This window comes from Nyctereutes procyonoides, unplaced genomic scaffold (genome assembly GCF_905146905.1).
Source record: "Nyctereutes procyonoides isolate TBG_1078 unplaced genomic scaffold, NYPRO_anot_genome, whole genome shotgun sequence".
Taxonomy (NCBI): Eukaryota; Metazoa; Chordata; class Mammalia; order Carnivora; family Canidae; genus Nyctereutes; species Nyctereutes procyonoides.
This window is the reverse complement of record NW_026575121.1, coordinates 61,337,308-61,352,684: the sequence shown is the minus strand read 5'-3', so window position 1 is coordinate 61,352,684 and position 15,377 is coordinate 61,337,308. Positions and strand designations below refer to the sequence as shown.

At 43.9% G+C, this 15,377-nt stretch overlaps 1 protein-coding gene across 10 annotated transcripts in view; it reads right to left on the bottom strand.

Moving 5' to 3' along the window:
• UPF3A (UPF3A regulator of nonsense mediated mRNA decay) overlaps positions 1-15,297 on the bottom strand; it is a 51,912-nt gene extending 36,615 nt beyond the window's left edge. For 4 of the 10 annotated variants that reach the window (XM_055336074.1, XM_055336076.1, XM_055336080.1 and 1 more), the window contains exons 1-7: positions 14,460-14,895; positions 13,583-13,689; positions 11,933-12,039; positions 10,987-11,085; positions 10,759-10,869; positions 7,936-7,991; positions 7,687-7,845 (exon numbers count right to left, since the gene is read on the bottom strand). In XM_055336074.1, coding sequence (XP_055192049.1) covers positions 7,687-7,845; positions 7,936-7,991; positions 10,759-10,869; positions 10,987-11,085; positions 11,933-12,039; positions 13,583-13,689; positions 14,460-14,663 — 843 coding nt within the window. In that variant the 5' untranslated portion in view covers positions 14,664-14,895. The other 6 variants (XR_008665794.1, XR_008665793.1, XM_055336075.1 and 3 more) reach the window with 5 other exon arrangements.
• Positions 15,298-15,377: the final 80 nt, after the last annotated feature.

Sequence of the window (15,377 nt, the reverse complement as noted above, 5' to 3'; positions counted from 1 at the left end):
CTGTGGCCCAGCAGCATGGGTGGGAGCCTTTCTCCCTGCTCCTGCTCTCCAGTCCGGGCCTTAAAGATTTGGCTGGGACCTATTCTGTGCCCAGGCTTTGCTCTGAATGTGTGCCAGGGGGAGAAGTCGGCATTTCCGGATCTTTCTCTTAAGTCATTTTATTTTTTTTTTAATTTTTATTTATTTATGATAGTCACAGAGAGAGAGAGACGCAGAGACATAGGCAGAGGGAGAAGCAGGCTCCATGCACTGGGAGCCTGATGTGGGATTCGATCCTGGGTCTCCAGGATCGCGCCCTGGGCCAAAGGCAGGCGCCAAACCGCTGCGCCACCCAGGGATCCCTCTTAAGTCATTTTATCATGGACTAGTGCGTACTCTGTGTCCACCCCAATAAAAGGATCTTAACTACTCAAAAAAAAAAAAAAAAAAAGATTTTTATCCATTCATTCATGAGACACAGAGAGAGGCAGAGACAGGCAGAGAGAGAGAAGCAGGCTCCATGCAGGGAGCCCAATGTGGGACTCAATCCCCGGACCCCAGGATTACGTCCTGGGCCAAAAGCAGGCACTTAACTGCCAAGCCACCCCGGCATTGCTGTGGTTGATATTCTTGACTCAGCCTGCTCATACAGGCACTCTGCACTGAGCAAAATGACTAGAAGGAAAATTCACCACAAAATAAAGAAGCAGAAACAGTACTCTCTTCCATCGAGTTACAGAATATGGATTACAATTTGATGTCAGAAAGCCAATTCAGAAGCACAATTTTAAAGCTACTGGTGGCTCCAGAAAATTGTATAAAGGACTCTAGAGAATTCATGACTGCAGAATTTAGATCTAATCAGGCCGAAGTTATAAATCAATTAACTGAGATGCAATCCAAACTGGAGATCCTAATGACACGGGTTAATGAGGTGGAGGAAAGAGTGAGTGACATAGAAGACAAGTTGACAGCAAGGAAGGAAGCTGAGTGAAAAAGAGAAAAACAATGAAGAGACCATGAGTAAAGGTTAAGGGAAATAAATGACAGCCTCAGAAGGAAGAATCTACATATAATTGGGGTTCCAGAAAATGCCAAGAGGGACAAAGGGCCAGAAAGTATATCTGCACAAATCATAGCTGAGAACTTCCCTAATTTGGGGAGGAAAACAGGCATTCAGATTCAAGAGATAGAGAGGATGCCCCCCCACAATCAATAAACACTGTTCAACACCTCGACATTTAATAGTCAAATTTGCTATTCCCAAGATAAAGAGAAAATCTTTAAAGCAGCTCAAGACAAGAGATTTTTTAACTTATATGGGAAGAAATATCAGATTAACAGCAGACCTCTCCACAGAGACCTGGCAGGCCAGAAAGGGCTGGCAGGATATATTCAGGGTACTAAATGAGAAGAACATGCAGCCAAGAATATTTTATCCAACAAGGCTCTCATTCAGAATAGAAGGAGAGATAAAGAGCTTCCAAGATAGGCAGAAATGAAAGAATATATGACCTCCAAACCAGTTCTGCAAGAAATATTAAGGGGGATCTTGTAAAAGAATAACAAAGCCCAAAGAAATAATCCATGAAAACAGGGACTGAATAGGTATTACAATGACACTAAACTCATATCTTTCAATAGTTACTTGGAACATGAGTGGGCTAAATGATCCCATCAAAAGACACAGGTTTTGGACTGGATAAAAAAGCAAGACCCATCTATTTGCTGTCTACAAGAGACTTATTTTATTTTTTTTAAAGATTTTATTTATTTATTCATGAGAGAGAGGGGGAAAGAGAGACGCAGAGACACAGGCAGAGGGAGAAGCAGGTTCCATGCAGGGAGCCCGACATGGGACTCGATCCCGGGTCTCCAGGATCACGTCCTGGGCTGAAGGTGGGGCTAAACCGCTGAGCCACCCAGGCTGCCCCAAGAGACTCATTTTAGACCTAAGGACACCTACAGCCTGAAAGTGAAAGGGTGGAGAACCATTTACCTACCATTCTAATGGTCCTCAAAAGAAAGCTGGGGTAGCACCCTCATATCAGATAAATTAAAGTTTATCCCAAAGACTGTAGTAAGAGATGAAGAAGGACACCATATCATACTTAAAGGGTCTATCCAACAAGAAGACCTAACAATCATGAATATTTATGCCCCTAATGTGGGAGCTGGCAAGTGTATCAATCAATTAAAAAGATAAGTAAAGGCATACTTACATAATACCCTAATAGTAGGAGACTTCAACATGGCACTTTCTGCAAATGACAGATTTTATAAGCACAATATCACAAAAGAAACAAGGGCTTTAAATGATACACTGGGCCAGATAGATTTCACAGGTATTTACAGAACTTTCCCATCCAAACGCAACTGAATACATTTTTCTCAAGTGGAGTTCCATTTTTCTCACATGGAACTTTCTCCAGAATAGACCACATGCTGGGTCACAAATCAGGTCTCAACCGATACCAAAAGACTGGGATTGTCCCCTGCATATTTTCAGACCACAATGCTTTGAAAGTAGAATTCAATCACAAGACGAAATTTGGAAGAAACTCAAACATATGGAGGTTAAAGAGCATCCTACTAAAAGATGAATGGGCCAAACAGGAAATTAGAAAAGAATTAAAAAGATTCATGGAAACTAATGAAAATGAAGATACAAGCATTCAGAATCTTCAGGATACAGCCAAAGCAATCCTAAGATGGAAATACATCGCAATACAAGCATCCCTCAAAAAATTGGAAAAAACTCAAAATACACAAGCTAACCTCGTACCTAAAGGAATTGGAGAAAGAACAGCAAATAAAACCTACACTAAGCAGAAAAGGAGAGATAATAAAGACTCGAGCAGAACTCAATGAAATAGAGACCAGAAGAACTGTAGAACAGATCAACAAAACCAGGAGTTGGTTCTTTGAAAGAATTAATAAGATAAATAAACCATTAGCCAGCCTTATTAAAAAGAAAAAGACTCAAATTAATAAAAATCATGAACGAAAGAAGAGAGATCACAACCAATACAACGAAATACAAATGATTTTTAAAAACGTATTATGAGCATCTGTATGCCAATAAATTAGGTGATCTAGAAGAAATGGACGCATTTCTGGAAAACCACAAACTACCAAAACTGGAACAGGAAGAAATAGAAAACCTGAACAGGCCAAAAACCAGGGAGAAAATTGAAGCAGTCATCAAAAACATCCCAAGACACAAAAATCCAGGGCCAGATGGCTTCCCAGGGGGAATTCTATCAAATGTTTAAAGAAGAAACAATACCTATTCTACTAAAGCTGCTCCGAATACTTGGAACTGTATACTTGGAATACTTCCAAACTCGTTCTATGAGGCCAGCATCACCTTGATTCCAATACCAGACAAAGACCCCACCAAAAAGGAGAATTATAGACCAATATCCCTGATGAACACAGATACAAAAATTCTCAACAAGATACTAGCCAATAGGATCCAACAAGATACTAGCCAATAGGATCCAATATTCTCCAATTAAGAAGATTATTCACCATGACCATGATAAATGGGATTTATTCCCGGGATGCAAGGTTGGTTCAACACTCGTAAAAAAAAAAAAAAAATCAATGTGATAGATCACATCAACAAGAGAAAAAACAAAAACCATATATGATCCTCTCATTAGATGCAGAGAAAGCATTTGACAAAATACAGCATCCATTCCTGATCAAAACTCTTCAGAAATTATCCAGCACTGGATAGAGGGAACATTCCTCAGCACATTAAAAGCCATCTATGAAAAGCCCACAGCAAATATCATTCTCAATGGGGAAATACTGGAAGCTTTTCCCCTAAGATCAGGAACAAAATAGGGTTGTCCACTCTCACTTCTATTCAACATAGTACTAGAAATCCTAGCCTCATCAATCAGACAACAAAAAGAAATAAAAGGCATTCAAATTCACAAAGAAGAATTCAAACTCTCCCTCTTCACAGATGACATAATACTGTACATAAAAAACCCAAAAGACTCCACCCCAAGATTGCTAGAACTCATACAGCAATTCAGCAATGTGGCAGGATACAAAATCAATGTCCAGAAATCAGTGGCATTCCTATACACTAACAATGAGACTGAAGAAAGAGAAATTAAGGAGTCAATCCCATTTACAATTGCACCCAAAAGCATAAGATACCTAGGAATAAACCTAACCAAAGAGGTAAAGGATCTATATGCTAAAAACTAATAATAAAAAAAAAAGAATCCTCAGAGGAAAATAAAAACAGCTTGAATCAGTTTATTTTAAAAAATAGACCTGAAGATCTCTCTCTGCATTTGTATTTTTGTGATATGAATACAAACTCTTTTAGTATTTCTTCATTAATTTTATTTTTCAGGTAAAAAAAAAAAAACCTACTTTTCCAAATTATTTGTAAATCAGACATTCCTACAATGACCCCAGATGATTACTAAGGGCAAACTTTGGGCTCAGGTGAGTGCTGTCATGTCAGGATACCAGACACTCCACAGACAGAGGCTGTTGATTACTCATGTCATTGGGGTCTGCCACTAAGATTTTATTTACCAGACTTGGATAAGAATAACCTTTTCTCGGGACACCTGGATGGCTCAGCGGTTGAGCGTCTGCCTTTGGCCCAGGGCGTGATCCTGGGGACCCGGGATCGGGTCCCACGTCGGGCTCCCTGCATGGAGCCCCTCCCTCTCTCTCTCTCTCATAAATAAATAAAATATTAAAAAAAAAAGAATACCCTTTTCTCTTCCTCTATGTTTTGACTTATTTTTTTTTCTATATGAAGGAGTGTATGTTTATTTTAACTGACTTAATTTTTTATTCCTTTGGCTTATTTTTTTGGACTCTAATTTCATAATATAAAATATAGAAGTAAAATGCTATACTCCAAAATTTTCTGTCTTAAAATTATAATTGAAATTATAAGCTACAAGTTTCAAACATTATTCCTGAAAAACTCTCAAAGCTACTGAAAAAAGTGCTTTTGAGAGTGTAAAGATTAGGCACTAGATTAGTCATTATGTGTTTAGAAAGGTCAAAGAGAAGGTCAGAAAATGCTTCCATCTGTGACCATAAAATCTGCATTAAATGCAAATACTACTCTATGCCTGGACATGACAGAGCTGAATTCCAACCACAATTAATGTTTTTTTGTTTTGTTTTAAAGATCTATTCATTTATTCATGAAAGACACAGAGAGAGAGAGGCAGGGACATAGGCAGAGGGAGAAGCAGGCTCCATGTAGGGAGCCCAATGTGGGACTCGATCCCAGGACTCCAGGATCACACCCTGAGCCAAAGGCAGACACTCAACCGCTGAGCCACCCAGGTGTCCCCCAACCACAATTAATGTTAAAGATTTCCCTATATTAACATTTTTATTATACTGGAAATGACAAGTTATAGGAAGTTGAGCTGCTATAATTTTCTTGGGAGAGTTCTGTGGGTCCTAAACCACATGGACAAACAGAAAACACCCCCTCAGAGTTATTTCCCTGAGGAATACCCTGGTTTTGCCATGTTCTTGCCAATGGGGAATGGATCATCCTTTATTTGATAGTCTTGGTTGGGTTCCTCAATCTCATCAGTTATCATCAGATTATGAAATACTTTTTGTGGGACATCTTGCACATCTAGGATTTGTCTTCACAGCAAGGGATGTGGTCAAGGGATGTGACCTCTTATCAAGAATGTTCGGCAATGTCTTTAAACTTAAAGAGAAGCATTTCCAGAAATAGTCTTCAGAAATTATTCATTAGTGTGTTCATCAGATATTTCTGGTTCTCTTCCTGGCTCGCTTCTTGAATATGCCTCCCGATCTGAGATTAGGTGCCACCAGGTGGCTTGCTATGGCCAATGCCATGTGGGCAGAAGAGCTGTGTCTCTTCCATGTGATTTAAGAACCAGGGTACAATCTGCTGTGTTAAACATTCCCTTCCCCATCATAAGGGACTGCGGAAGCAAGCGCCATGGTGGAGCCTCCATTGTTGGGTCACCAGATGGCAATAGTGAGCAGCATACAATGGCCAAGAAATACCAACAACAGATCCAGTTACGTGAAACAGTGAGCTGTGAGGCTGTTACTGCAGAAAACCCAGTCACATTCTTGTGTGTTTTCGTAGGAATTTTGTTAAGAAATTGTTCCCTCCAGCTAGTGAGTCCCATATGACCACCTTCAGGAGAAAGTGACTTAGAAGCAAAGGCCTAGAAAAAGCTTTGCCTCCCTTGAAGAAATGACATGTTTTCTCCTCACGTATAATGAAACTATGTTTCTGATCAAGCATATCAGAAACTAATCTATGATGGATGTAGTCTACATATATAATGGACTATTACTCAGCCATCAAAAAGAATCAAATCTTGCCATTTGCAATGATGTGGATAGAACTCCAGGATATTATGCTGAGTGAAATAAATCAATCAGAGAGACAATTATTGTATGATCTCACTCATCTGTGGAATTTAAGAAACAAAACAAAGGATCATGGGGGAAGGGAAGGAAAAATAAAACAAGACAGAATCAGAGCGTAAGACAAACCATGAGAGGCTCTTAATCACAGGAAACAAACTGAGGGTAGCTGGATGGGAGGAGAGTCGGGGGACGGGGTAACTGGGTGATGGACATGAAGGAGGGCACGTGGTATGGATCAGCACTAGTAATATGTTGTTATATGTTAATTAATTGAAGTTAAAAATATATGTAATATACATATATTTAAAAAAAGAAACTAATCTATGGCAACTCTGACCTCTTCCCCATCTTCTCCCTTTCTACTCTATCTTCCCCCAAAGTCCTGATCTTTTATTTTCTTTCTTTTTATGATACAATTTCAAAGAATCCCTAAGAGCAGTTCAAACCCTTTATGGTTTATGGAATGAGGGAAGATGCACATCAGGTCGAAATCTAGGTTTAATAAGGTCATCTGAGCAGAATACTAACAAAGAAGGACTGACTCACACTGGAACAACATATTTTACACAGGGGAAGAACAACTTCTATGCACTAACCCACCCTTCTAAATGAACATATCCGTCAAAGGAGAAACTGGGCAAGAGGTGTAGAAACCACTGCTACTACTGTAAAAGAAACAATAAAAACCAGTTCCAGGAGTGAGCCTTTGTCTAGAAAAGCCAGTGTACACACCAAGCCAGTGGTTTCCAAATGTGTACATTTTAGTGAGGGAGTCTTTTCTCTAAAGGAAAATGTAAGCAGAAACCCAATCCATGACAAGTAAGTGTGGGGTTCCTCTGGGTGAAGTGCTATCATTCACACCCAGGAGGCCGGGCCCCCTCCCCTACAGTATGGCCAAGGAACCCCCAGGGCACAGGGAACACAGTTTGAGAACCAATGTTGTACTCCAGAGAAACAGTACCATAATAACAAAAGGGCTAACTGGAAATATCCTTATAAGTCGGAAGAGCAGGATGCCTGGGTGGCTCAGTGGTTGAGCATCTGCCTTTGGTTCAGGGCATGACCCCAGAGTCCTGGGATTGAGTCCCGCATCAGGCTCCTTGCAAGGAGCCTGCTTCTCCCTCTGCCTGTGTCTCTGCCTCTCTCTGTGTGTCTCTCATGAATAAATAAATAAAATATTAAAAAAAAAAAAAACAAGCTGGAAGAGCTAAATACCTAAAAGGCATAACTGTAGCAGAACTGGCTTTAGAAAAAAGAAATGAGCTATCTCCTTAAAATTACCTTAATCCTTACTTGTCTCTCAGCAGCTCTCTTCTCTCTGTCTGCCTCTTTCCTCTTACAACTCTCCTCTTCTCTCTTCTTCCTCTTTTCTTCTTCCCGTAAACGCTTCTTCTCCAGTTCCCTCCTCCTTCGCTCTTCTCGCTTCTCTTCTCGAATCCTCTAGAGACGTGGGAAAGCATGTGTATAAATGATCTGTGTGGACGCGGCAGAGACAGGAAGGATACTCATCAGGTAAGAGGGCAGACCTACCTGCTTCTCTAATTTTCTATTTCTAATATATTCCAAAAGAGGTGTAGTTCTTCTAGCTAAAACACAAAAATTGTTATGCAAGATTTAACTCTAAAATAAGATTTATTTTTCCTTCATTTTAAATACTTGTTTTCAATTTAATGTTTAAATAAATTAGCATGGCTCAGTTAGAAGAGCATGTAACTCCTCATCTCCAGCTTGTAAATTCGAGCCCCATGTTGGGTGTAGAGATTGCTTAAAAATTAAATCTAATAAATAAATGAATGAATAACTACATACATATATACATAAAATTTAGATGAGCATATATTATATCTCGGAGTTCCTATTAGGAATAGAGAGTATTCCCCTATTAGGAATAGGGGAATACTATTATCCCTAATAATAATAGGGATAATAATAGGGAATACTAATATCCCCTATTAGTAATAGGGAGTTCCTATTCCATCACTATAAAGTCAAGTTATTTGGAGGTACTGACAACTCTATAAACAGTAAGCAACAAATTCCTGATTCTCAAGGACTCTTCATATTACTTACAAAGAGACTATACAAAAAAAAAAAAACACACAAACACAAAAACAAAAACACAAAGAGACTATACAAGCAAAAAAAGAAAAATGAGTACAACGCATTAAACTTTCCAATCGAAAAAAATAAATAAAAATAAAAATAAATTAAAAAAAAACTTTCCAATTGTTATAAGTATCTTCACATGTTTGCAGATATTTTAAACATTACATAACATTATAGATTCACTTTGATTCAGAACATATTCTGGAAATTTCTTCCTTTTCTACTCTCTTGACAATGATTTTAAGCAATGTGGATTCTTATCATATATGCTCCATAAACCAAAATAAACCAGATGTGAAAGTTTAGACAGTGATCTCACATGGCACTTCATCTAAGCAGCACTAACCACCCAGGAATGAACCTCTCTGTAAACTCAAACTCCATCATCAGCTTTCAGGCCCCAGATGTGTCTGACCTAACCTGGAATGGGGCACCCAAATATGGTGGGCTTCAAGGCATAGCCTCTCAGAGGGACTGGTTCTGAGAAATGTGTTCCCTATAGCAGTAGCTGAGGATACAGGTGGAAGGTGGAAGACTGGGTCTATTCTACAGCTCTTTCAAGACCTAAGATTAAATGGGGGAAGGAAAATTCCCTAGAAACAACTTGGAGACTGGCCATGACATTTCTCAAATTCTTAGATCAGGAACTAATCAGGAATTCTGTAAGAGAGACTTTGGGCAGGGAATTAAGAACTCCTGAACACCTCAACACAATGTATCAAATGGCTTCTGCCAGGAAAGCTCTGCCCCAGATATAGGGCTGTGAAAATGCCCACATTTCATCCCAGGTACAGGGGTCAAGACAAGAAGAGCCCATTCCCTCCCTGGGTGGCTCCTGTGTTAACCATGAGCTCTGACCCAGGATGAGCACAGCCTCTGTAATAGGCAGCCTGCTTTAAATTGAGGAGGACTCTTGCTCTGCGCCGTGGGAGTTCTGGATTTATCAGCAAAGAGCAGGACCAAGACTGGGTGGGTGGAGGGGCTGATGCCAAGACCCCACCCGCCTTCCCCCTTCTCCGAAGAAAATACCTGCCTTGTTACCCCAAAAGATCAATGTGAAGGGTAAACACATAAATACATAAGCACTTTATGAAAGTGCTTTACAAACCACAGAAGTGTATCATTTGTTCAACAGAAGGTTGTTGCATGGCTGTGTAACAGAACACTAATTTAACCAACAGTCTAACTGTTAGCACTTAGAGAGCTACTGGGCACTGTCACAACCACCTGGGAGGGAACAGGACACTGAGCCCAGATCTGTCTGCTCTGTGGCCCCTGCTAGGACACCGCACTAACCTGCAACTTCCGAGGGGATTCCTATTTCCATTTAACCCTCACTCCTCAGATTAGATCATAAGAATCCACTAAAGGCCAAAATCTAAGAAAAGAAAAAGGCAAACTGCCTTGAATTGCTTAAGATCCAAACTTGGATAGGCAGAAACAGGATCAAAGCTCCCTAGCCTCATCTTGGACTAGTAGATTGTGAATCACACTTACTCATTCTGTAAAATGCTATGAAACCTACTGTGTACCAGGAGCTGGGCTGGGGATGGGAGCTGGATGGTGTGTGTGTCTGGCCACCAAGGACTGCCTCAAAACTGCCCATAAGTAGAAGACTCTGGTTCTTCTCTGTGGCTATTCTATACAAGGGCATTTACAGCAAAGTGGAAAAGGAAGAAGGGTGGAGAGTCCTAGAATTTCTAATTTTTTTTTTTAGCTCTTAAACTTAACGGGCTCTATAGTGAGATCTTGCATTCCTCCCAGTAATGTTTCTCCCCCAGTCTGTCCCACATCAATGATGCTGCTTCCATCCACTGATCTATTCCAGTCATACTCCTTGAAGTCTGGATTCCTTCTGTCCCTTTCTTCCCACACCCAACTGGCCAGAGCATACATGGACTCTGCCAGCTAGTGCAAGCAGTCCACCCTGGGCTGGAGCAAAGCCTTCCCATTGGAAGCCTAATGTCTGCTCAGGGCATCCACAATCCAACACGTATGAAGCCATGGCCATGTGCCACTCACACGTCTTCTCCACTGCTCTTTTGGAAGCTCTGTAACTGAAAGCTCTGGCACTCTCCTTCAACTGATGCTCAGAAATATTTTCCCAGGTTGCCATATTTTTGTTACAACTGGAAAAAACTCTAAATCCCTGGTAAACCTGTCATGAGTGTGAATTTTAAAGTAATTGGAAAGGAAATAAATATATATCTCAATAAGGTAAAGAGAAGAAGAGAAGAATAAACAGACCAATAAGTTCTCTTGTCTTTGCCTCTATGTCTCCCAGAAGAGTTTCAGGATTTGCATTAGGTTTCTCTTCCTCCACACAGTAAGTTTCCAAAAACTTCTTATATTCTGGATCTATAAATTAAAAAAGAAAAAAAGAAACGCGTTCCTCCCCACATGAGAGAGAAATTATATTTGATCACTATATTTAATTTGGCAGTTTCACAAGCCAGTCTTTATAAAGGGACTCACCGTCTTCAATGCTTCCAGTTTTGGCATCTTTTTTCTTTAGCTTCTTTTTGGCTATCTTCTGGAATGGGGCAAATTCTACCACTGCAGGATATTCTAGGCCTTTAGCAGAAAAGAAATTGCAAAAGCCATTCTAAAATTCCACTATATTCATTTTGGAAAATAATGATTTAGGTTTTTCTTTTTTCTTGGGGGGGGGGATGGAGGTGGGGAGGGACAGAAGGAGAGGGAAAGAATCTTAAGCAGGCTCCACACCCAGTACAGAACCCCAGTACAGACATGGGACTCGATCCCACAACCCTGAAATCATGACCTGAGATTATGAAATCAAGATCAGATGCTTAACTGAGTGAGCCACCCAGGTGCCCCAAGAGTACTGTTTAAAAGGACATAGATGTACATGAATAACATATCCTAGAAAATTTCTATTGAACATGAGGAAAGTGATTTAGTTTGGGTACATAAGTGAAGATCACTTATCTAGAAAACTCATTTATGTGAAAAACATCATTCCAATGATAATTAGGTTGTCACTGTTACAAAGAATTGCTAGAGTTCTTTGGTTTAGGTATAATTTTAATTTTCAACATAAGCATACAAGCACAGTAACACAATCGAAATTTATGAACTTGTTTTAGATTGGTATCTGAGAGGGCACCATCTGAGGTGATTCAATCAGTTAAGTGTCTGCCTTCGGCTAAGGTCATGATCTCAGGGTCCTGGGATCAAGTCCAACACTGGGCTCCCTGCTCAGCAGGAAGCCTGCTTCTCCCTCTGTCTCTGCCTCTCCCCCTGCTTGTGTATGTGTGTACGCACACTCACTCTGTCAAATAAAATAAAAAAAAAAAAGGTTGGTATCTGAAAACTTATAATTCACAAACATTCCAGCAAAACTTTATTAACATGCTTTGAGATGATAATAAAGAGTCTAAAAAGCCAATGATACAACCTTTGCTGTCAATGAAGATATAGCCATCAAAACGATCTCTAAAAAGAAGGATGTCCTCAGGATTTCTAAAATTAATGTATGCTCTTGAGTAGAGATGAGGATAAAGACTGAAATAAAAGATAACAATGAAAATTGTAAAAACTGCAAGACTTCTTTAATTTTGCTTTTTTTTTTTCTTTTCTGGGCACAAGAAACTATTTCAGATAAAACCTATATGCCAAAGAATCACTTCTCAGCTAAATACAACAATCTGAGTATTCTTTTTTTTTATAATAAATTTATTTTTTATTGGTGTTCAATTTACCAACATACAGAGTAACACCCAGTGCTCATCTCGTCAAGTGCCCCCCTCAGTGCCCGTCACCCATTCACCCCCACCCCCCGCCCCCGCCCTCCTCCCCTTCCACCACCCCTAGTTCGTTTCCCAGAGTTAGGAGTCTTTATGTTCTGTCTCCCTTTCTGATATTTCCCACACATTTCTTCTCCCTTCCCTTATATTCCCTTTCACTATTATTTATATTCCAATCCGGGTATTTTTTAGCAAAAAAGGAAAAATAAACATTACTGGAAATCTTTTTAATAACTTGGAAAAGACATGTAAGGTCAGTATCTCTACTACACAGAACCAGAGTTAAAATACTGGTCTTCCAAGGTTGAAAAGTCAAAGGAAAGCTTATTCAAAGGTTAGTCCTTAGCACACATCAAGACCCAACACCACCTAGTCATGATTTATTCATAATGAAAAGTTCTATCCTGTAAGAGCTTCTTCACTGACTTAGAGAACACATTTATGTACTTTAGAGGGACTATTAACTACAGCACATGGTATGGGGACTACAGAAGAACTAAGCCTTTCTCCTATTGGTAATTTGGTAGTTAGTATTTCACAACTACCAACATCCTTCCTAGGAGGAACTTTCAATCCATTTCAGAGATGAGAACACTGAGGCTCATAGAAATTCAGTATGTGCAAAAGGTGCAGCAAGTTAAAAGGTGGGACTGGGATTCCAACCGAATCACTCTGAGTCCAGGGCCTGTCCTTTAACTGTACCAGTTTTCTTCAACTTTAGTCATTTGAAAATCACCTATTATTTTTTAAGATCAAATTTGTATTTCACTGTTAGTGATATTTTTCTTTGAATAGGCTGACTTAAGTTTTTACGTAAAGGTATTTACTCAGGAGGCCTTATATGGCTATCACAAATGCAAACTCACACACTAGAGATAAAAAGGATAACAATGATTATAAAAGGTGTCGTAAACACAGTGAAAATCACACAATCTGGCTGGGTTTTCTCTTCGCGAATAGAAGGAGATCTGAAAGTGTTAAAGCGTCCTCAGAGTCACCCTTCCACCAAGCTGTAAAAGGGAATAAAAAAAGGAATAACCTGGTAGGTGTGGGGTGGGGGTAGGGTGGCAGCGGTGGGAGGAGCGCAGGGTTTCCAGGGGCTGGAATACGTTTCTACCTTCGGTGTTTGTTTTTCTTCTTAGGCCACGGTGGTGCCAGCAGAGGCAACGTTCCAACCTGCTTTAGAGGAACTGAATGACCTGCCTACTCGGACATCACCCCAAGCGAGCCCTGCACGGATTCTGGGCACGTGCGGGGGAAAACAACTTCCCACCAAGGGACCGACGCTCCCGGATCTTCACCTGCAGTCGGCGGCGAAGAGCTCGAAGTAATCGTGCGCGGGCAGTGGGTGCAGCTGCTCTTCCAGCTGCTCCTTGGTGAGGCTGGGAGGAAGCCGCCGGATGACCACCTGCGGAAAGGGTGCCGGTGCGCTGGTCCTTCCCGCGCTTCCATCACCTGACGCCCCAGGCAGATCTAACACGCGGTCTTGGGAAGGCCAAGAAACCCACGCGTTCGCCTGGAAGGCTCAGTGCGGCCACAAAGGGGCGCGCATAAAACAGGCCCTTCCCGGGGGAACCCGACGGCTGCAGGCGGGACCCGCGCTGCCGGCGTCCGAGAGGAGAAAGAAAACTTCCCTGCACGCAGGGCGCGAGCGAGCCTGCGGCCCTCACCCCCGGCGGGGCAGCCCCGCCCGACCGCCCCGCCCCGGCACCGCCCCGGCACCGCCCCGGCCCGGGGCCCGGCGTCTCCGCGCGTCAGCCCCCACCGGGATCACACGGGCTCCAGGCGCTGTCCTTCCTCCGCACGCACGCGGGGAAAGGCCGCGTCCGGCCGAGCGGAAACGGCCACGGTCTGGCCGCTGGCCGCGGTGCCGAGGGGCCCCGGCCCCGCCCCAGCCGCGCCCCCTTGGCCACACCGCCGGCGGCCCCCATCCCTTTGCCGCACCCCGAACCCTGAGCCCACCCTTGGTTTGCTCAGGACCACCCCGCATCCCGCAAGGCTGGCCTGCCCGGCCCCGCCCACCTGCTTCCGGAACACGCCCCGTCGGCTCCGCCCCCACCCCGTTCCAGACCATCCCTCTTCTCGCGACATTTGCAAGCACGCCCCCCCCCCGCCCTCGTCTCAGCGGTTGACGACCTCCTCCTCTCGCGAGGTTTGCACTCCCCGCCCCTTCCCCACCTTGCTCAGAACCGTCTTCTCCTCGCGAGGTTTGCCCGTACCGACCCCACCGCCGAAGGACAAGCCTGGGCGTGCCTCTCCTCCTCGCCACGGCGACTCCCGGCGGAACTGGACTTCCACAGCGGACCGCTTCTCCCTCCCGCCCGGGCCCCGCCCAGGAACTGCCGCGCCAGGGCCTCCGACCCCCTCCTTCTCTGAGCGCATCTCGCACCCGCCGCGAAGCCACCGGCGCCTCCCGCCCGGCGCCAAACGTCGCGAGAACTGGGTCTCCGCCGCCCCTCCCCCCGGCCCGTGACCGTCCGCGTCCGGCACCGCCTGCCCCTGCCCCCGGCGGCGGCGAGGGGTCCCGAGGCTTCGCCCGGTTAGCCGGCCCGGTTAGCCGGCCCGCTAGCCGGCCCGCGGGAAACTAGGAGCGCGCCTCGTAGAGCATTCACGGCCACTTACCGATTCCCGAGGAGCGCTGGGCTGTGGCCTGAGGACCAGCAGGTGCTTGCCGGGGAGGTCCGCGGTCGGCGAGCAGCACGGCCCGGCACCGGGCTGGACCACCTCGGGCCCGGCGCGCGCGCGCTCTCCTCGGCGCACGACACAGCGGTGCCGCGGCTGCTCGCGTCTCCTGCCATGACGCTGCCTTTCTCCCAGGCCCTGCGGGTGCCAGCAGGGACGCCCGACGGAACGACTGCGGCCCGGAGTGCTCAGCCCTCCAACGGCTGCGACCCTGGGTGCGCCGCAGGGCGGCGGGTTGTCCGCAGCTCCTAGGGGTCCTCCTGGAGACGTGCGATAAGGTCGCTCACAGGGGATCCGCGACTTCCATTGGTTTCTGAGATTTTACTGGTCAGAGCGCGCGCGCTAGCGCAAGCAAGGGGGGGCGGGGGGAGAGGGAGGAGCAGCGCCCCGCCCCCCGCCGCCCCGCCCCCCCGC